The sequence below is a fragment of the Amblyomma americanum genome, chromosome 2, assembly GCF_052857255.1.
Source record: "Amblyomma americanum isolate KBUSLIRL-KWMA chromosome 2, ASM5285725v1, whole genome shotgun sequence".
NCBI lineage: Eukaryota > Metazoa > Arthropoda > Arachnida > Ixodida > Ixodidae > Amblyomma > Amblyomma americanum.
Window position 1 is genome coordinate 7812251 of NC_135498.1, and position 22486 is coordinate 7834736.

General features: G+C 48.8%; 1 protein-coding gene and 2 non-coding genes across 3 annotated transcripts; all 3 read left to right on the forward strand.

Annotated features, from left to right (window-relative positions):
• The first annotated feature begins 4459 nt into the window (after window positions 1–4459).
• LOC144118331 (sodium-dependent dicarboxylate transporter SdcS-like) lies at window positions 4460–22047 on the forward strand. The gene is made up of 13 exons (XM_077651286.1): window positions 4460–4565; window positions 5110–5252; window positions 5329–5478; window positions 6087–6468; window positions 8220–8253; window positions 9109–9225; window positions 10197–10310; window positions 12052–12129; window positions 15052–15156; window positions 19324–19504; window positions 19849–20007; window positions 21208–21345; window positions 21852–22047. The coding sequence occupies exons 2-13, from the start codon at window positions 5121–5123 to the stop codon at window positions 22044–22046; spliced, it is 1785 nt and encodes a 594-aa protein (XP_077507412.1). The 5' UTR covers window positions 4460–4565; window positions 5110–5120; the 3' UTR covers window position 22047.
• On the forward strand, window positions 16788–16859 carry TRNAH-GUG (transfer RNA histidin (anticodon GUG)). The gene has a single exon. It is a non-coding gene; the product is annotated as a tRNA-His (tRNA).
• TRNAH-GUG (transfer RNA histidin (anticodon GUG)) lies at window positions 17221–17292 on the forward strand. The gene has a single exon. It is a non-coding gene; the product is annotated as a tRNA-His (tRNA).
• Window positions 22048–22486: the final 439 nt, after the last annotated feature.

Below are 22486 nucleotides of genomic sequence, written 5' to 3' on the forward strand. Positions count from 1 at the left end.
AGGAATTGTCATGTCAAGCTTCAGGAGTGCACTTACAAAATCCTGTCGACATAAAACCGCACGCAGCTTTAGCAACCAAGTAGGGAGGCTTAATGCTTGTGGCTATCCGCTTCATGTTCTTTCTTCTGTGGCCGATGTTTTGTTGAAGAAACTGAAATGCTCCCCAAGTCCTGAATGTCAAACAAGTAAGCCAGTAGCAGCTATTCCCTACATCCACAAGATATCACATAATTTGAAAAGTGTTGATAAAAGAGTCGGAGTGGATGTTGTTTTTTCGGCTCCCATTAAGTTATCAAGTTTGTGCATGCGTGTCAACAATCCAGGGAAAACTTTCCCCGTTTGCACGAAAAATCATGAGCACAAATTCAGGAAGTGTAAAAAAAATGTCGTGTATTCTATTCCACTGACCTGTAATTGGTTTTATATTGGCCAGACAGGACAGTGCTTAAATGATAGGCTCAGGCAGCACCGCAACAATGTAGATAATAAAGAGTCCCGTAAGCTCAGCATGCACTGTCGTGAGTGCGAGTGCACACCACAGTTTGAATTTTGCAGAGTTGTGGATAGGAACAGAGATAAGCTGTGCTGCGAAATAATCGAGGCTTCGAACATCAAGACGTATGGTGACAAATGTGTAAGCGCTCCATCAGTGTCTTTATCTCAAAAAGAACTTCGCTTCCTGAATCGCACATTTTAGCTTGTGTTGGCTTGCAGAATCCCAGAGCATGAATGAGCTCTTTGCTTTGTTTTCCTTTTTGGTGCCTGAATGTATTTATACGTGCAGCGTGCCAAATAAATGTCAGTTGTTAGTTCAGCGCTGTGTCGTCCGTTTCTTTCTCGGCTCTCTTTTTTGGCTTTCGGCCTTGCGCTGCTTCAAATCAAACTATGAATAACCAACTCGTTCATCAGCTTGTGCGTTTTTAATGGCGTTCACTTGTTCGACACCTGTGACAGCTTGCTCCTCCACGTGGAATTACTACCATAATATGGTAAAAGCGCTCGCGCACTACTGGTAAACCTTCCATCTGCGTTGGCTCTGCACCTGGTCGATGTCGCGCATCAAAACAGGTGTTGGCCACAGTGAGGTGCCGCTGATTTAGACGGCTGCTCCTCGCTGATGGGTCAGAAATGAAGTGCAGCACCACACGGAAGTTGTGACGTAGTGGTTTGGGCATCTGCCTCGGCTGCGGTAGGTGGTTGGCTGGAAACCCATAGCCGGAAACGAAAATGAAAATTGGTTTTTGAGACCTTCTGTAAGGGAAGGGATAAAGGAGGGAGTGAAGGAAGAAATGAAGAAAGAGGTGCCGTAATGGAGGGCTCAGGAATAATTTTGACCATCTGGGGATCTTTAACATGCATTGACATCACACAGCACATGGGCGCCTTTTGCATTTCCCCTCCAGTGTTTCACTAAACACCTTTGCAGGCTGATGGCGCTCAAAACTGGTCTGATCAGTAAGGATGCAGCGGGGTCTGCAGAGCTTCTTCCAAGCGCACACACCTGAGGAAGCTAGGCGCTAGGCCGGGGGACGCTTGTACCCATAATTTTTTTACCGGTGGGTTCCAACCAGTGTTGCAGGCGCTACCAAAAAAAAGTAACGAAATATGTTACTCGGTAGGATAAAAAAAAAGGAACACGTTACCGCCCTACGTTAGCTACAAAAAAAGTTAACGCGTTACTGTTACCGAAAAAAGTACTGCACGTTACTTTGCCGTTACTCCACGACCATAAATTTTAATTGTTTTGTCTCCGCTACAAGAGCTCGCAACAATTTTATAAAGCTCATATTTCACATAAAACTTCTAGCCCAAACAACGATTTTACCCGAAATCCTCATTTACCGGGAATGCTTCGCTTAAATGTGCAGGAGCTTAGCAATTTTATAGTGGCCTAAAGTTGCCTTAGAGTTACGTGTGATGTCTTCTAACTCTGTGGCACATTGTGAAGCCATTTTCTGAATGCGACATTAAACACAAAATGACACTTCATCATCAATTCTAGCTTCACAAAGAAAACATGGCGGAACTCTCAGTGAATTTACAGTAATTCTGAAAAATGTGATCCAAAATGCTCAGCATACTTCCGCTCTTTAGATTTGTGTGTGTGAGTGGTTTGGGAAGGGGAGGTAGGCAAAGGCAAGTGTGTGAATGCATATTCGTGTTTTATGGGTATTCTGTCTTCGTTTTTTTTTGTTGGGTGCGTCGTCAAGGGCAAGTGTTTTCTGGCATGCCTGCGAGCCGCAACAAGGGTCTTGAGAGCACCTGTACATTTTGTTATTTGCAACATCACTTTAGGTGCTCCGTGCTTTTTTTTTCCAAAAAAGGGGGCGGAGGGAGGGGGACAATTGGAATAATAAGTAACTAGTAATGTGACACCTCACGTTACTGAAAAATGTTAACGTAAGTATGTTACCCGTTACGTTTCCAAAATGGTAACGAGTACGTTACTAGGTAATAAGTACGTTACGAAGTTACCGAAAAAAAGTAACGCGTTACCGTTACTTTTGCCGTTACTTTTAACGCGTTACCGCCAACACTGGTTTCAACTGGTTTTGCCCCCATAAGCACGCAGCAGTGTCTGCGGAGCCTCTTTCAAGTGCACACCCCCGAGGAAGATCGAGGCTCCGCGCAGACCCCGCTGCGTCCTTACGGGAGCAAAACCAGTTTTGAGTGCCATCAGCCTGCAAAGGTGTTTCATGATTGAGTTTATGAGAGGTTTCTCGAAGTTCCAAAAGCTTATGAGTTCGATATTCTACGAGAGCTCAGCAGATGCAAGTCTCAACCGTCGAAGCGAGTTTCGAGAGTCGTCATTGCGTCAACCGAGGAAACCCTGGGTGTGGCTGCGACAGTGGCGGGGGTTGCGGTTATCGCCCGCTTTCGACTGGTTGCGAACACGGTGGCGCAGGAAGTGCACCGGTGTTAGGGTCCGTATCACAGCAAAAGATGTCAAGACGCGTGCGGAAACGGATCGCCGAATGCATACGTTTCCTGCCCGTGCGTTCTTTTCGAAGCGCTGTATGGAATGCTTTCTGCCATGGAGGAAAAAGTATTTTTTTTCCCCTCAGAGTTAATGTAGGACTCCACCTGCACGGAAGGAGCGTATGTACCATCGGCGTGAGCTTTTCTTCCCAGTAATCTTTCTGCATCCTCGCTTACTGATTTATAGGCCCCTCCTCTCCATTAACAATGCATATAAAAGGCGCCCGTGTGTTAATTGTGCAATTCAGTACACATTAAAAATCCCCAGATGCTGGAAATAGTTCCAGAGCCCTCCACTACGGCGTCCGTCTTTCACTCCAATCTTGTCCCTTCAATGTCCATCAGGAAGTGAGATGGTATACTGTGCCTTGTTCTTTCCTTAAAACCGATTTTTTTTTCATTAATAATTAACCCGGAAGTACACCACAGACTGTCAGAAATACCCTCATTCCCCCAAACGCTTCATCAAGCATGAAGAACACACAACTCTGTGGACTACAAACACACTGATCACAACTCCTCCACAAGTGGTACCCTATATAGCCAGGCAAAAATCCTACCCGTGGCCAGGGTGCCTTGCATATTCAAAAATTAGGAACACATCGACACATTTAGATTGGCGTGGAGGAGGAGGTAAACTTTATTAAAGAAGGAGGAGGGTGGTGTTCCCCTCCGCAGTGGGCTCCTCTTCTAGGCCGGACGCCAGGTGGCCGACCGACGATATAGAGTCAGCTGGAAGCTTTGTACCCCAGTGACTCTGGACCGACGATGCCGTTCAGCGACCTCTTCGGCCCGCTCCGCGGCTCGGACAGCTCGGAGTTGAACCTCCGGCTCCCGGTCCGAGCTGAGCAGCGCGGCCTCCGGGGAGAAAATGGGGGAAGAACTCCCGCTCCTCGAGAAAATCAGGGCGCGCGAGAGATCACTTGCTCAAGGCTTGTCTTGATTACGTGGGTGAAATTTTATGGTAAAGGCTTGAGTGCATATCTCTTCATTGTCCATCACGCATCGGACTGTACCCTTTAGCACTATTTTTTTTTTTCAAGTGTAGTAACGGCGCCCCATGTACAGTACTCACGGATTGAAATAGGACATTCGGAGCGCTAGCCTTGCAGTGCCACGCAGGCATGTGGTAAGCCACAGGCCGGCTCATTGGCTACTGGAAGGAACAATTCTGCTTTGTAGATGTTCTCCCTCTCGCGCCATACCACAATGCACCACCTTGGTTCCATGCGCGTCTATGGGCGGCGCTCCATGAAGCGACGGCCACGCGCTCCGAATGTCCTATTTCAATCCGTGAGTACTGTACATCTGCTTCGCTGCGAAATCGGTGGCAGCTTCACAAAATTGGCTCGTGATTGTGTCCCGCCTACCCGTGGCTATACGAGCAACGCTCCGATCTGCACAGGGCGAGCGACACGTGAAAGACGGACAAATGGTCCATGATAGAAGGACGAGAAGAAGAAGAAGCTGGCGTCTCGAGCGGTGCGTGCCTCGCTCGCTGACTAGCTAAGCGGCATTTTCGATCCCCCGATTCTCCTGTCTCGCACAGTCCTTTGGCAAAGCCCCGTTCGTCGGCAGCACATCACGTAAGCATGCTACAGCACATCTGCACGACATGCGTGAAGTCTATAACAGGAGGAAGGTCTCGTGTCTTTCGCATCAGTTAGGGAAAACCACAGTGGCCGAAGTCAATCTAAGCTGTTAGCTTGCTCAAGCACGCAGCTTCCGTCGCATTTCTACAGCCAGACACCATTGCCAGAAATCGATTTCCTTTCTGACAGTTATATGACACAATGGTCTGCTGCTCCACTCTGACATGAAACGGCAGCGGAATTCCTTTGAAAACACCTGGTCTGTCGCGGGCCACCAGTTTCAGTCGCCTTATTCATTTCCTGTGCTTTCTAAAGTTAGGCTGAAAACGTAGGTATGCCTCTCGTGTCCCCAGCTCTTTAGCGCTACCAACACCAAGAACATACTGCGAGCTCTGTGTAAACTCCCTAGCATTGCTGTCATAAATCTGAGCCGACAGATATTACGTTTTACTAGTATGGAGATCCTTGTACCGGGTGTCATCACACGCTGGCCTGGATAACCGCGGTGACGATGTTTCCTCTTATGCGTCCAACAAAGACGCAGCCACCATGGAGGCCTCGCACGCTTCAAGCACGAGTCGCTCGATGCTCATGTCGGACGCGCTGAGGAAGTACAAGATCATTGTCGGCTACCTCGTCTTCATTGCCATGCTCGTCGGAGTCTTCCTCGGCAAGGACAGGGTAAGAGGCCCCGTGGGAATCGGCGCGTAGTAGCCGCCACGTTCCATTTGACGTGGCATTCCTTCGCCGTGCACAGCTTCTGCAGTGCGGACTGGCCGTGGGCGGCATCGTGGTGCTATGGACCCTGGAACCCATCCCGTACCATGTGGCCTCGTTTGTGCCCCTGGTCGTGTTCCCACTGTCGAACCTCATACCTGCCAAGGAGGTCGCCATGAGATACATGAACGTAAGCGGCCACGGCTCATCTGCGCTTAGCGAGACATTTAATGTGCTACTGGTGAATATCGTCAAACGGCATCATAAACAGTGATCTTTAGGACTGTGCTTCACCCGTATAACCTCTGTCTACTGACAAAGCTTGCCTCTATTGGCACGTATACAGTGACGCCTTGTATAAGTATATGGTCGTGGCCAGAGCTCATGGCAGCGTTACGAAGTACTGCTCTCTGTCGACCCTGAGTACAGACAGGTTCGTGAAAAAGTCAACTTCAGCCTAGTGGAGCACAGCGCGAGAGACACTGGATGCAAGAACAGGAACACTGGACAGAAAGAGGACCGACCAGCCTAATCTGCCACCACAGTGAACTTCACCCTCTTCGTTCTCTGTCAGCGCCTACTCGTACGTAAACCCAATAGCTCAGACACTAGCCCTTCACTACGGCGTCCCTCAGAGCCTGAGTCGATTTGGGACGTTAAAACTCCATAAAACCAAACCAAACAACCAGCCATTTTCTCCGCAGTTTTCACGTGAGCTCGCTCAAATGCTCGTCGGGTTCCATCTCCCGGCTGCGGCCATGGACGTCGGTGGCGAGCCTCTACTTGTGCTCCTCGCAGGACGACATCATCCGGGCGCTGTCGGGTCTCTTCATCTCCATCCTGTTGCAAACATCCAAGCTGAACCGGCGCATGGCGCTCTACCTGCTACTTGCCGTGGGCACCAGCGTTCGCTGGCTGCTGCTAGTGTACATGTGGCTGGTGTTCCTCTTCGCCATGTTTGTCACGGATGCGGCCGTCACGGCCATCATGATCTCACTGGTGGACACCTTGGTCGCCGAGGTGTACGCAAGCAAGGTGCGAATGCGCGTCATCAAGCTGAACAAGGCCAACGAGGAGGCGCGCCTCAAGCAGCAGGCGGCCGCAGCAGCTGCAGCGGGCGGAGCCGGCGTCGACCAGGAAGCCCGGGCTGGACTCGAAGGGCAGGACATCGCTCCCTACGGTAAAATACCTCTTTCGAGCCCTAAGGCATCAGTGCAAGTGGGCAGGTATGGTAGGGCAGTGCTTCCTCTAGGCAGTGTGTTGTAGTCTATGCTGATAAGGTGGTGCAACTGGTGTTCCAATCGCGAGAAGGGCAGCGGCATGGACTCATTGGAGGATTGTTCTAAGATTAAGTATACGGGCACATGAATGGGGATACAGCGTTTTGCCTAGCCACGACCCTTGAGTTTTCAAGTCGCACTGTTTGAAAACAGCAGATGGTTTGTTCAAGCTCTCTCGATCGCTCATGACGCCGCTTACGTGGACGGGATAACGGTCGCTGAGATAATAGATGACAAAGGAGCGACAGAGGCAGGAGAGCAACCTAGCTAGTGTTCCCGTTTTGAAACAGCGAGAAACAATGATGAAAGGTAGCATGTGGACAAGGGTTTGTGAAGTATGGATCCACGCCCTCAGCCGAGGGAAACCGCAAAAGCTCAGCATTTAACCTTTAGGTCCTCCGCTGGTTTCACGTGTTTCCACGACTTGACTCGCAAGGCGCTACCGGTCCTAATTCTCTTCTCATGATTGTTGCACAAGGTGCGCCAAAAGTTTACAGGCCACATTGTGTGCTTTTGAGTCGTATAGCGGGGCGTTTACGATCCACCCTCGAACCTGAAAATATGGGTAGGAGACGTATCATTCTCGCCCCTGAGGACGTTGGTAGCTGGCATCTTAAAGTTCCCTGAAAAGGGTGTTTGAAGTTGGCTATAATATGCTTGTACTATGTAGAGTATAGGCCATCGAGCGTTCATGCCGCGTACAAGACCTCAAAAGCGAGCCGACCATTTGCAATATATATATATATATATATATATATATATATATATATATATATATATATATATATATATATATATATATATATATATATATATATATATATATATATATTAAATTCGCACTTCTACGCCTCGCGGCGACCTGCGGTGCCGGGCTTTCTCCCAAATCCTCGCGCAACGAGTTATGCAGCGCTCGTTACGCCAGCAGCGGAGGGCTATCATCGCTTCGCCGTGCAAAATCTTTCTGACGCCACGTGGCTACCATGGCCGCGGCCGGAAGCTCCGCCCCCTGGGGGACTCCCGTGCGCGTCGGCAGCCGGCTGAGAGGCCGAGTGGGTGGAGCCGGCGGAGGAGCGCCGACAGTTCAGTGTGCAAAAGTGACGAAAGAGAAAGGCGCGAGCACGAGGAAATTCAAATTTTATCTACAGGTAACCCAGCTTCCACAAAACGCATTAAAAGAAAGCGAAGCAGCTATTGTTCTTTAACATCCTAGGCATATCGCAAATTTTGTGAGAACCCCTTTCAGGGCCCCTTTAAGGGCCACAATACACGGCTGAAAAGCAAACCATGCGGCCTGAGAACTTTTGACGCACCCTGTAGGTGTTTAGGGCGCCTTCAAGGGAATTTCAAACCCCGAACGAAAGATAAGTTGCTCAGAGTTCTTAAAGTAACGTTTATTTCTGACATCATGGCCGGACATGGCGTTACCGGATGACGTCATTACAGTTAAGTGCGTATATTCCTTTCCTGTTAAAATAAAGCTTTAGTTGAAAGTTAGTGCCTGTTCTTCCTTCCTCTGTGTCGTTTTCGTTTTTCTCCACTATGTTTTACCAGCAACACCAACTCGCCCAGCTTTCCCTTATCCCAAGCTGACATCAGTTGATGTAGATAAATTTTGGACACCAAGGGCATGATTTGCTTTCTTTTTCAGCTGACTACGACCATGTGCTGCATGAAGAGCAGACGTAAGCATTTGTGCTGTACAGGTTCTCATATGTAACTGACAAAGTCGACATATATCCCTAACCAATGTTCTAAACAGGCTGCGAACACAGGCTCATTGCGTTAATTCAGACTTGCGCATTGGGTTTTGCTCCCGTCCCGTGGGCCTCTGTGATCGCGTTCAACTTTGACATTTGCGCTTTGAGCTGCCGGTTATGTTGGTGTCCATGTGCTGCGGCCTTTGTATATATGTGAACTCTTCTGCATGCGCATGGTCCGAACGTGAACATCGCGAATTAGCGATCGCGCTGGCGCTTTCTCCCATATATTTTATGTAGCGATCTGAGTCCTGCTGAGAGCAATGCGTGGCAATTCGACTGACTTGTGGCGTGGCAAGATATCAACCATATCTTGGTGCCATATGCATGGCTACCAAAATAGCTGCCATATGTGCTTGCAAGGACCAGCTGACTGTTAATTGGTACTGCATTGGGAATACACAGCGCAAAAAGGCACAAGGACAAAGGCTAGCACGAACACACGACGCACACTGCACGGACGATCACGTGTTTGTCTCGTGCCTTTTGTCTCGTCTTTTCTCCTTGTGCCTTGCGCTGTGTTTTCACAATGCCATATGTGACCTGTCGCAAAACGTTAAAGGGATGATCTGAAGCGGTATCCGTGATGTTTGAGTTTATTTCCCACAATTTAGTCTGTGCAAGACGTGGCAAGTAAGACGAGATGAAAGCTGCATCAAAGCAGCTTGACTGTTAGTGGCACAGTTGGATTTAATTTACGCCAAATGACACGATAATGACATTATTGACACCTCCTCTCGTAAAGCAAAATCTCACTCGCGCACACGTGTTTCTCCGCAGACACTGTGCCATTCTGCGCAAGGCGTTCATGCTGGCGCTGAGCTATGCTGCGGTCAGCGGGACCTCCGTGATGCTCGCGAACCGGCCCTGTTTCATCCTCGACTTACTGCTGCAAGAGTTCGTACATTTACAAGCTTCGCATTATACCCTTTTAGTTAGCTTGCCTTTATTTCGATCTAACCGATTTTATAATACTGTTTGACACACAGCGCTTTGCCAACACGGTAATATGCGTTTCGACTACCGCTGACGTTCAGCGGGCACGGTGTTCCGAGTTTGTAAGGTGTTCCTGCCCGATGTACTAACGAAAGTCCGCTATTCTGTCGTACTGTACCTGTTACTAACATAATTTACGGAAATAATGGCAAAAAAGCTTCTAAGCCTTCCGTTCTGACCCTGAGCGAAGACGTGACATTAATATTGTCACGAAGACGACGAAGCTGGCAGTGGCGCGGGACGGAGCGCTCGCGCTAGGCCAGCAGCCATTAATATAATCTCACTGCCATCGTTCATCTCGCCCCATTCTTCGGCTGGTCGCCACGCAACACTATAATCTTCTTCCCTCAGCTGACATCCCACTTGTCTGTGATGCAGATTGCTGGTCACTGGCCAAAGTCAAAAGATGAAAAGACGTTTCGGGAGCACTACGGCTCCCTTGTTCACTAGCCGTAGTGCTCCCGAAACGTCTTTTCATCTTTTGACTTTGGCCAGTGACCAGCAATCTGCATCACCATGATTCCTGACCAGACGGTATGCCGTCAAACCCTCGACTACATCCCACTTGTCTCATGTGGGGTAGCTGTTTCTGATGAGCGCCCTCCACCCTTTCCTGCACTAGGCTGTCTCTACTGACAGTTTCCTCTCCCAAAGATCTCTGCGAGAGCTAATACTGACATAATCGTATCAAATACTAAGTATGTTTAAGAAATGGTAACGACCTCTACTTCAAATACTGTTGGTCGCTGGTGCCTCCTGTACATCTGGGCAGTCCGAGCATAAACAGGCTGCAAAAGTAGGGCATGGCCACGCAACGTACCATGTGCACGAGTTAACCGCGCGCTAAGCGTGACCCCCATTCGACGCTGCAGCCAGTACGGCTACCAGATTAGCCAGAGCAAGTGGGTGCTTGTCAACGGAGCCTTCGGCCTGGTCACGCTCGTCTTCGCTTGGCTCTTCGTCTTCTACACGTTCCTCAGGAAGTAGTAAGTATATGAAGCAAAACTACCGAACGCTTATACCCTACGTGGTAGTGCTAACTGCTACTCTGGTAGGGGTGTGGGATGTCGTTGCGTTTATAACGCTACGCTCGGATTTTGCTGAGCGTGTTGGAGTAGCCAGGTGCAGCAACCAGTCATGGTATAAGTGTGTAGGGTAGGCGTGCTTCACGCATGGCCTGTTGCGACGCGCGTCCTTTCTTTCAATCTTTCCTTTCACATCTCTCTCAACTCTCCTACTGTCTGCACGTGGCAGCGATTGTGGCTCAGCTTGAGCCAGTGGGCAAGCCCGTGCACTTTTCTTCCTGCTGTCGCAACAACAGCAACTGACCTTTGAGTGCCCGTGACGTCACTCGTTCTGTTGCAAGTAACGATATTGTTATTAGCATGGCGCTTTGCCATGGCATCATTGTGTTGTCACCAATCAGACAAGCGCATTGCACGTGTTGTGTCACACCGACGACACCGCGAAAGCAAGAAACTTGTATCGCTCGTCCCGTGTGCTTCTTCTTTCTTGTGCTGTCCTATTTAGCGCAGTTCCTGTTTTTAAGCCTTAACCGCTTTAGCTGTAGACACATCTCGCAACATTAATGTGTATTGAATGAAATCATAGCGAACCTTGCAAAGTGATGTATGTGATCTACATATCAGCTACTTATTGCGGATGAACTGGTCTTCCTTTCGAACATAACCTGGCGGCTGCAAAAGCCAATATAGGAATATATAACGAACATACACACGTACCACTGAGATGCACGCGAGCTATGAGAGCGGGCGCGGAGGCCTCGGGACTCATTTCGGCCACCTGGCGTTCCTAAAGCGCGCTCACATCGCACAGAATGCACGCGGCCCCATCGAGACGTGGCTGCCGCGGGTGGATTTGATCCCGCGACCTGGGGATCAGCAGCCACCACACACGCAGCCAAGCACTGATTATATTCGACGAAGTAGTCGCTGCTTACGAGGCACTGTCTTCCCGGGTGTCGCCTGCGCTGCTGGCTTCATTTGCTATAGTTACGTTAACAAATGCTTGCAGATATCGCATCTTTACATAACCTAACCTCGCTCACCTCTTAATTCCGTTCTGTAATACGACGGGCAATTTTCGGTATTTGAAGAGAAAAAGCGATGAAAAAGCAAATCATAAATGCCTCCTTTTTTTTTCTCCTTTACGCTAGAGCATGGCTATACCATGTCATGCGTGCTGACCATGCTTAATAATAATAATAATTGGTTTTTGGTGGAATGGAAAAGACCATGCTTGCTATAGACATATAAAATGCGTTTTCATACGTATATTTGTCAAGTTTTTCATATCGGTGCTTGTTTTCCATGTAGGTCGGCAATTCCACTTTCGGATAGTTTGCGCAGCCGACTTGAAATTCATGCGGGTCTTCACAAACTGTCTGACTGGTGTACACAGGCGGTCGCATACCTGCTTCATACCGATTAAAGAACCGTGTGTTATGTTTTAAGGTTGGGGGCTACAACGCTGTACGCCAGTTGGTCTTATGTCTCAACAGCTCGGGATGGCATGCCTACACTGACAAAACTAACCAGTGCTTTAGAATATTCAGGCCTGAACTGTTGCTATGTCGTGAAATACGGCATCCCTGGTTTTTAATTTGGGTTCAGCATACGCGCATGAGGTCGCGCTAAGCCGACCCGTTTCCCTCGTCACGCTGTTCCTTCGACAGAAAGACATGCGTATCTTTGTTCTTCCTTCCAGCGATGAAGATGGGGCGGAGGACTCGACCGCCGCCAAGGAAGTCTGTCGGAGCAAATTGGAGCAGCTAGGAGAGATGACGTACGTCGACACCATCCGCGACGCTTGGCGCGCTCGTTACGAAGAGCTTTTGCTCGGATTCTGTAGGTCTACAAAACCAAGTCAAATGTGCAGTTTACAGTCGGCCTCCGTCGCCTGTCGACTTTTCGTCCATGTAGAGTACGTCACAGTAGCGGCATTCGTTGCTGCAATTTTCAGAAAAGCTAATTTCATTGCAACACCACTGAGTTCCGCTTACGCTTTCATGTCCAGAATTTCCTTTCGCTAAAAAGTTACTGTAAAACATGCGGTACCGTGTAAAAAAAAAAAAATCAAGCTCTCCTTTTCCCTGGGTCAAAGGAGTGCTTGGAACAGCTGCCCCTACCGAGTGAGTTGCACCGATATCCAGACCTTCATGGTGAGATGACCGCAAGTGGTGCACTGTCGATAGCGCCCATCCACCTGTCCGCGTACAGCCTCAGTAAAAAGTAAAGAGCCTAGAAGGGGTTTCGTTCTAACTCGGTGTAGCTGGCGTTTTTGTAGCATCCCTGAAAGCTCCGAGGGGCGAGGACGAAGGTTCTCGCCTTCAAGACGTTTGGAGCACTGACGCTGAATAACGAGACACACACTGCAGCAATACCTCCCAGAAGTAAACACCTTTGGAACACGGGGCCCGGGAATACACCTTTGGAATACAAAGGCCGTGCAGGATTGAAATTGCATGCAGAATTGGTCATTCTCGACTTTACATTGATAGATCCCTGGGAGTCCTCATACCCCTCACGGCGCAGTGGTGCAGCGGTGCAGGGATGCGCCACTGCCCTGCGAAGGCAGGTGCTGCCACCGGTCCGGCTTGTGCGACCCAATTTGTTCTTGCCGAGCAACCTCTAGCGACCAATCATTAATGTAACTGCCACCTGCCACGGTGCAGTTTGCTCACAACCCGGTGGGCAGGTTTGCGATGACGCCACAAGGTTACGTGTTCTAGGTGGCCTCCCTCCTGCCTCCTATATATAGGTTGCCTCTCCGGGGCTTTTTCGTGCATTTTTCGCTCACGGTCAACGACGGCGATGCCGGATTTTCTGCAACACGAGCTCCTTAACGCTATCTAGTTAACGGAGGGGAGCAGTATTGCGTTCTTTCACCATCCTGTACTGACTTAAGCGTAGCGATATACCACGCGAGTGCGTGACACCGCTTCAGGCCGTGACGAAAGGCGAGAAATACAAAAAAAAAATGAATCTGTTTCAGCGTCGCAATATTATACGTATACCAGCCCAGGATGCCGAGAGCGACTTTAGTTTTTCGGTTGCAAAAGCATTGCCCATGCGTGGGCACTGCATGCAGTTGGGTCGGAAGCTACTTTGGAAAAGCTCACCTGAGAGCACAATTATATGCACTTCAACGGGTAGGCGAATGGATGTTGCCGCTGCGACTTCTATGCACATCCTCCGTGTACTACATATTTCACTCTGGCATCGAAAGCAACATGATGACCGTTATCAGTGGTAATGTTTCCAAGAGGTGTTATTTTGCGGCGCAGTTTGTGCCAGTCGGGTATATATACACGCTTCAACCTGCATAAAGCCGTGGTCAGCCACTACGCAGCTAATTTATTTCGATATATCATTCCCGGTGGGGTGACAACGGTTGGGGGATTAGTTGCGGCAGCGTTATTAAAACTGGAAACCAGACTTAAGCGGTTAAGTGTATACGAGGTTCTATGGACGCTGCCCATGACCGTAAACGTTATTTTCCTCACCTGAGGAACATCTTGCCTGTCAGCGTGCTAACTGTAGTTACAAGTCGTTTGCACCAACGTACAGTGGCTCTCTTATGTTGGTGGCCTTGCAGGATAGCGGTGAGAACCTACGCATTTATATGATCCGCTTTTCCGGCACCTGCTGGGAGCGTATTCTTTGAGGACTTTCCATTCCGGATCCATTTGGTCCCGTGGCATTGGTGACTGTCGCTCGTTGACGTAGCCGGGGATTTTGCGCATCCGTATAGGCAGCGAGTGCACCATTGGCTCATTGGCTGAACCAATGCGTGCGGCGAGTTGCGAAAGCTATCCTAGAGCTGGGGATCCGCTACCTTGGGAATGCCCCGATATGTTGCTTGCTGCTTTCGTATGATACTGCCGTCACGCCAAATAAAATGGATAACAGATCCTTATAAAGTACGCCCCCTGGTCTGACCGCCTTGCAGAAGCTGTGCGAGCAGTATGGCGCCCGTGACATCGCGTGCAGCCTATCTACCGGGTGTTTCATGGAAGGTGATGACTAATTAATAAAAATTGGGTGTTTGAGGTAAAAGGAAGCTTTTTACAGCATAGTAATACCAGTGTTATCGGACGTCAAAATACAGGCGAATCATATTAACTAAGTGATTAACTCAACTCTAATAGCTAACTTTCTAACAATTACCGATAGGCACATGACCGCAATTAGAGATTTGTAGTCGGCCGTTAGTAATGCCATATCAGTTGTTAGAATTTCGTAAACGCGATTACCCTCGGCGCTGTGGCTCGGGGAAATTTGGCTATTTAGACTAGTTACGTGCACTGCAGGGGTTGCTTTGCCTGCATGCTTTTCGAAAGCGCATGCATTTTCGCACGATGTGGGCAAATTTTATCGAGCCACAGCGGCTAGGGTAATCGCATTTTCAAAATTCAAAAACTGATGTGCCTATTAACGGTCCGCAACAAATCTCTAATTGCAATCAGGTGTCTATTGGTTGAAAAGTTAACTATTAGAATTTAGTTAACTAGTCAACATGATTCGCCTATTTCTTTGACGTCCGCCAGCAGTGGCATTACTATGCCGCAAGAAGCTTCTCTTTTCCTCAAAAGCATTACTTTGAAAAACTAGTGGTCACCTTCCCTGAAACACGTGGTACCGTGATCAGAGCTCTAGTGATGCCCGCTCGCGCAGAGATACAGTGCCGCGCGGCTATTTTGCACAGGTTGAACGAGATGACGGTGACAGGCCTCTTCTTCCTCTGCCTGGCGCTGTGGGTGACAAGGCAGCCGCACATCGTCTACGGCTGGCAGGACCACCTCGGGCTGCGGTGAGTGTTCGGGCCGACGAATACCGCCGGTCGATCGCCGTCAACGCATGTGGGCGGGGGGTCATGGATCCTTGGTCTATAGTCGGAGAGCCTGGTGCGTAAAGACAGCAAGATATTTTGCCGCACCACGGATTCACATTGCACCATTTGCTCCCACTCTAACATGGTGTTGGGTATCCCACTGCCGACGACAGCATATACAGTAGTCCAATCAAGATTAAAAAAAAGGAATATTATAATGACTTCCAATTGGACTTTCCAGTTGGAAACTAGTCTCTCCAATTGGAATGACTTAACTAGAATGAGTCATTAAAAGCACTAGAATGAGTCATTGCCTTCCGAATGAAAATTCCAGTTTAAAAAGGCTGTGGAAGACTAGTTTTTAATCTTCTGGCCATTAGCTAATCATGGTTGGCTTCGACGAGGAAACTGTACCACACTGTGGTATTTACACTTCTTGAACATTAAGTTTTCAGGGTCCGTGTGTCAAGCCCATAATAAACACAAGAAACGTGTTTAGGAGGTCATAACTCGTATATTCGTAGTTCTGTCTCACAAATGTACAGGCATTATTTGTAAGTCGGTACCTATACCCGGATGGCTTTGACTGGCTGCAAGACGATATGATAATGCGCAGTTCGATCCTGACGATAAATTTTCCAGTGTCCGTCCTTTCAGCAGTTTAATCTTATGAGTATCTAAGGTGTAATATTTAGGTTCCTAGCTACCCTTTCATTACTTTAACGTGATGATTCGATTCCGACCGCGGCGGCCACCGGTGGTGCTCGAGGCCCATTCCGCAACCTCAGGTCACTCAGGTTGTGATGACGCCACAAGGTCACGCGTGACGCATCACGTGTGACGGCAGTCTCCATTTCCGCTCGCACAAAGCCCATACTTCGGCAGCTTTTCAAGAAGGATGCAGTCAGTGGCCTTGCTGCAGTGAAAATAATCATCGTAAACCTGCACTCGGCAGGAAGCTTCGAAAACCATGCTAATGCTCATGTAGGTGGCTTTTGAAAATAAATGACAGCTGTGCGTGAATGACTGTCTCAAACAGCTTAGCAAAGATGTTCATATGTTACAGAAAAAAAAAAAAAGAAACACAGCGTGCAGGCCATCGACGGAACTTCAATATGTCGTACTATGGCCTCTGAAATGTTTTCACATCTCGGAGGCCATTACGTTGTCTCTGTTGCAACGTAGATGGCGACACATTCTTCATAACGATCATGAAGGGCGATCAGTTGACAAGCGGGGTCGATGTGTGTCTTTCAAAGTGTGTGCGTGGGGAATAATGGCCGACTGTTTTGAGAGCTGTGAACGTGTAGAGACTCGTCGCTTGAAGTCAATTAATATATTTACGAATAACACCCCCCTACTTGAGGCTCAGTACAAGGGCTACAAGAGACAAAACATGAACGGGTAGTCACAAAGGCTCCATTTCTTACGGCTATAATTTGTGTGCGCTAGTCATGATAAAGAGATTTTGTAGGCTTGAATGTGTGAAAGTGGTCATAATGGCAGTGCGTGTTATGCGAAAAACACAATGTAACGCTAACCATTGCCTAGCCAACTTCGTGCCACCAATAGCATGCCCTTTTAAGACAGAATGCTTCGTCCTTCGGACAGCCGTGATCGTATAGTGGTTAGTACCTTGCGTTGTGGCCGCAATAACCCAGGTTCGAATCCTGGTCACGGCATAGTTTTTTAACTTTTTTTTTTCTTCACACTCAGCATTCCAATATGTAATTTGATGGAACGCAAATTCCACTTTAGACGCCATTTACGAGCTGTTGCTCGATTTAACAGTAAAGTTGGAATGCGAAGGCTATGCAGAGTGCTTTGAAAAACGGAAAATAGCGTGATCGCGCCGCATGCAAATTCTCACCCGAACAGGTTTGCCAGATGTTGTTACGCGGTGTAGACCATTGTCCAGCTGTTCGGCTGCTGTGCTCTACGGCTTTGAGACTACGTCCCTGGGGCAGCCATGACCGTATATAGTGGTTAGTACAGCTGTTCTGCTCATGTGCTCTACTGCGTTGCGACTACGTCCCTGGGACAGCCGTGATCGTATAGTGGTTAGTACCTTGCGTTGTGGCCGCAATAACCCAGGTTCGAATCCTGGTCACGGCATATTTTTTTTTCAGCAGTATAATTCAGATTTAATATCTATGTTCTGAAGCTGGAACATGTGGAAGTTTTTAATTTTTTTTTTGTGCGAACTAATTTTCTAAAATGCCACCACTGACGAAATAGGCTCTCTGGGAGACTTTAGCGCACGAATGGTATACTTGATAAGCTCGCGCCGGGTTTTCCCCTGAAACGAGAACGATGTGCAGAACTGTTGTGGTGCTGGTACGTGGCAGCTGTATAGCTCGACGACTCGGCGCTCACGCCAGGCAAAGCATGCTCAAACGCACATCGGTCTTTGTAGACTGGTGATCACCGTACTGGTGATCTTTAGAAGAAAAAAAATGCACAGTTAAAAAAACAAACCTTTTGCGCAACTATACATGTTTCACTAGAGCGGTGCTCGTTGCAACAAGGCAAATACAGCGGTGGGAATGGCCAAGAAAATTTTTGAGCAGCGTTTGTAGCAGCTTCCGCACGTGTTGTAGCGGGAGAAAGAAATGCGAATATGAAGGGCGTTCCAAGTACCATATGCCACAGATTTAAAAATGGCAACGCGCTGCCCGAAGTGGTGCGTGGTTTTAGTGTGGTGTCTAGATGAGTACTTTTAGGCAGTCGTATTGGCCAGGTCTCCGTATATATATATATATTTTTAATGCGCCCAAGACCCGCCAAGGTGGCTCAGTGGTTAGGGCGCTCGACTACTGATCCGGAGCTCCTGGGTTCGAACCCGACCGCGGCGGCTGCGTTTTTGTGGAGGAAAAACGCTAAGGCGCCCGTGTGCTGTGCGATGTCAGTGCACGTTAAAGACCCCAGGTGGTCGAAAGTAATCCGGAGCCCTCCACTACGGTACCCCTTTCTTCCTTTCTTCTTTCACGCCCTCCTTTATCCCTTCCCTTACGCGCGGTTCAGGTGTCTAACGATATATGCGACAGATAGTGTGCCATTTCCTTTCCCCAAAAACCAATTATTATTATTAATGCGCCCAAAATTAATTATCGTTGAACAAAGAAAACGGGCGAAATTTCATATTGCTAACATTAGTGCAAAAATTTCTGCACACAAGTTGCAGCGAATGTAGAAAAAGACTTCATATCACATTGATTTTCATAACCTAAAAAAGACCCGCGATATTTAAAAACAGGCTGCGCTCCTTTGGCGTGATGTTATAATACTCTAAAACGCACCCCGACTAAAGGAACTCGGTTATGGAAAGGCAAAGTCCCGTGCTTTAGCCATTTTTTGATAGTTATCAGTGAAAAAAAAAAATCGTTACGAGTAAAGGGGGCGCTTTGAAAAAACAAGGCGTGTGGGGAAATGACTGGCCAGGAAGAATAAATTTAAACAGGCTACCGAGCGCTGTGATCTTTGCGAAATGAACACGCCACTTTGCTTAGTTACAGCTATGATGCAGCTATGATTCTCCTCCGCTATCAGGTTCTGGGTTTCGCGGGCTTCGCTGCTTCCGCTTCAAGTCTCTGCGACGAAGAGACTCGGTTCGGACCACTGTGGAAACATATGCGTGGTTCGGACTTACTTGCACCTAACGAACACAAGCACAAATACTTACCCGTACGGCTGCTGTGGTCGAACCGTAGTAAAGCTGTCACTCTAGTGACGCGGGAGAGGAGGAAAGTATTGGAGTGCTTGTCAACTTTCATTCCTATACATTTAGCCCTTTTCTGCTTCCTTAAATTCTATAAACCTTCGCACGCTTCGTCCTCGCGTCGAAACATCAATACACAGCGTGGCGTAGATGTTGTGTCCAGTTTCGGTGCGATTTTTCAGAAAAAGGATTATTTCGTTGGCAAATTAATGTCAGCGACATATAGCTAGCGACATCGTTGATAATGCACGAATACCCTTAACATTTTCTCCTTTTCCGAGAATTCATGACTTGAAAATGAAAGGTCTTGAAGGTCAACGTTTAGTGAACCGTCTTTTTAACGGCCGGGAACGTGCAATAATTCGGGCCGTCTAATTCTGCCGTCGAGAGTGTGCGGTTGATAACGGACTGTGTGCTTGCGCCCGCAGCCTGGTGAGCGAGTCGACGGTGGGCTTCTTTGTGGTGATCCTGGCCTTCCTTCTGCCCTCGGACTTCCACAACTTTGAGCTAAAGAACCGCATCCTGAAGTGGAACGACGTCTACCACAAGATGCCCTGGGGAGTCATCTTCGTCATGTCCGGCAACATCGCCATCTCTTACGCACTCGGGGTCCGTATATATATTGCACGGGGTGCACGCGGAAGGCAGACGACTATTGCAGACCTCATTCTCTCGTTCTTTGACTCCGTCTTTACTATATCACTCACATATTTGTCCTGTCAAAGCAGGTAATATTATAGGTTATAGCAATGGCTGCTATGGTCGAATCACCTATAGGCTTTCGCCGCGCGCGAGATGCTGTTCAAGCTTATCTTCTATAGTCTGTATATAGCCCCGGACTGCGGGAACCCCTCCGGTGAACGCGCTTAGCAAATGTTATCATTTCGATGCACTAAGTTGACTAAGATGGATTTATAAGCACACCACTTCGTGTATACTCACGCCCTGTGCAGGAGTGCGGCGTGTTCAAGGCCTTGATGGACTGGTCGCGGCAGCTTTCAGCCAACACGGTCTGGGTGGAGCTCTTCTTCCTGTTTCTCACGTCCACCGCCTCCGAAGTGACTACCGTCAAGGACCGCCTGCCGGAGTTCTACTACATCGCCGGAAACGTGGTCAGTACACGTGTACACGCTTTGAAACTACTTACGCTAATACGCCGCGCCCGTTGTCGTTCCTGTGGACGCGCGTCCTAGAACTCAAGGGCCGCCGTTCCCATGCTACCCACGGCCCGCATTGTCATTCGCACCGACGCCCTTCAAGTCACACGCTACTGCGACAGTCAGTCGCACCCCAGAAATCTGCCAAAACATCCATCGTCTAGCGGCACGCATCCCGCAGCAAATCCGTATTGAGTGAGTCCCGCGTGACCTCCTGAGCGCACAAAGCTGCGCAGATTCTGCGACCCCAACCTCGTCTTTACCTCGAGTCCTCACTCTGGATGACACCACCCTCCTTTTAACAAGAAAGGAACAGCTCCGGCGCCGCACACGTGTTCTAATACCTCCGTGTGCGGTAACCCTCCCCCGTGGTCTCACCCGTGCAGAGGAGGTGGCGCTTCGGAGGATACGGGTCGGGGTTGCCCTAACTCGAGCTGCGACACGCAAGTGGCCGCATTTCAAAGATTTATATCCCCGCCACGGGTGTCCAGTCTGCAAGAACAGAGACTGTGAGGCGGATATCCACAACCTGTTGTGGCACTGCCCGGCGCTGAAGCCGACGAGAATTCGGCACCAGGCGGCAGTGGGACTTAACCGGACAGTCCGGATTCCTATATTGCCTGGACACAGGGTCCATATCATCGCTCACTTCATGATTTCATCAAATCAGCCCACCTCTTTTCATTTATTTAAGCATCTTACTCATCTCTCACTTCATAGTTTTTATGCCCTGAGGCAATAAACATCGCTTCAAAAAAACAAAACAAAAAAAAGACTCAAGGGCCGAACAGGGAACAGTTGATCCTCCAACAACGCACTGAACAAAAGACCTGAGCAATAAATTAAATGATTGCACTGCCGTGCACTGAGCATACACGCACACATGATCAATGATCAGAAACAATCAACAAAACTCCTTCAACGTTATTAAGCTGATATGTCTATCCTCCATGCGCATAGACTTACAGATATGACAGGACGTCTGCGCGTGCCTATTGGCCGCCTGGGGGCGCTGTGACGGTGTACGCCATGCTAAAACCCTTTAGCAGCTGTGCAGTTCGCAGCGGCGCCATGGTTACATGCCTCAGCCAGAAGCATTGTATTAAAGTCATTCTATGCCCTCGTTTATGCGTACGCGCATGTCCTACCCCGCAGAGCCAGCTGACGGAGATGCACCCTCTGAGGCTGATGCTGCCAGTCTCGGCGGCGTCCGAGTTCAACTACATGATGCCCTCGTCTGGCGCGCGAAACGCCATCATCTTCGAGATCTCCTACATCTCCGCACTCGAGATGGTACGCGCCTTACGCCTGCGCATGCTCGTCGACACAGAGCGTCTATGTGAACGCATTAAGACACTGGAGACAAGCATGAGTGTTTATACTTAGAAATTACTAAACGGCCTCGACTTACAGTTGCAGGCAGTCGCCGAAATGAGGGCCGCGACAGGCACGCGTTCTCGGCCCTTGGACTGGAAAAGAGGGGAAAAAAATGTTTCTGTCGAAAGTGTTAACCACACCAATTTTAACAGCCGCTGAACAGAAGGGTGAAGTAAAATATGACCGCTATTCGCAGTCGCCCGGGAAGGAAACGGCTCAAAACAGTTAAACCGCAAAGTCTAAAGTGATATGAGATGGGACTCCGTAATTATACGAGACAAGCACAGTTTGTTCTGTTTCCTTTTGGCATCTCAAGTCATTCCAAAATTTAGTGAAGAACTAGCCAGAGAATTAGCATTTTTTTGCAAAAAGTTTGTCCCCTCTCATATTGCTCACGACTGTACGTCACTTATAACGAGCAGATTCTGCCGGGCATGCTGATGAAGATCGTCTCGTGCTTCCTCTACCTGGGCATTCTCAACTCGGTGGGCAGCATCATGATGGGCGACGAGGTGCTGGCGGTCGTCAACTCCACGGTCTCCTCCACGCTGGCCTCCACTGCCTCCTCGGCCGCCTCGGCCAGGAACCTGCCCTTCGTCTTTGACAATAAACTCTAGTCCTCTGCTCTTCCTCAGACGCAAGCAGAAGCGATCGATTCGCTTCCTTTCTATAGCTTTCCAAGAGACTGATCAAGCGAGTCGAGTGAAGGGCAATCCCTTCTCATACTGGGATGCCACGTGCATCTCATCTCAAGCACTGGTGGAGGCGAAAACATCTTTAGACGTCCTGTCTCGTCCGCTTTTTGATATCGATGCGGCTTCTTCTGGTGCAGTAGAAACAGCCAAGATTCGCCGCTCATAGCCTGTGGTGCACCCGCTTCCCCAACTTAAATCCGCCGATATAATCTTCACAATGCAGACAATGGCGATATGGAATGATCTTGGCGACGCGAAGCCGAAAATGATGCACCGGTTCTTGGGCGAGACAGAGTCCCTGAAATCAGCCAGGTGCTGTGAATCTTCGTGCAGTCCCAGTGCGTTTTAATTTTCGACGTGTG

Excerpts from the sequence above, each read along its gene's own strand:
- LOC144118331 (XM_077651286.1), top strand. The coding sequence starts at position 5,121 with ATGGAGGCCTCGCACGCTTCAAGCACGAGTCGCTCGATGCTCATGTCG. Across the intron at positions 6,469-8,219 it reads GCAGGACATCGCTCCCTACG|CTGACTACGACCATGTGCTG; the intron begins GTAAAATACCTC and ends TTTCTTTTTCAG. Across the intron at positions 12,130-15,051 it reads GAGCAGCTAGGAGAGATGAC|GTTGAACGAGATGACGGTGA; the intron begins GTACGTCGACAC and ends TATTTTGCACAG.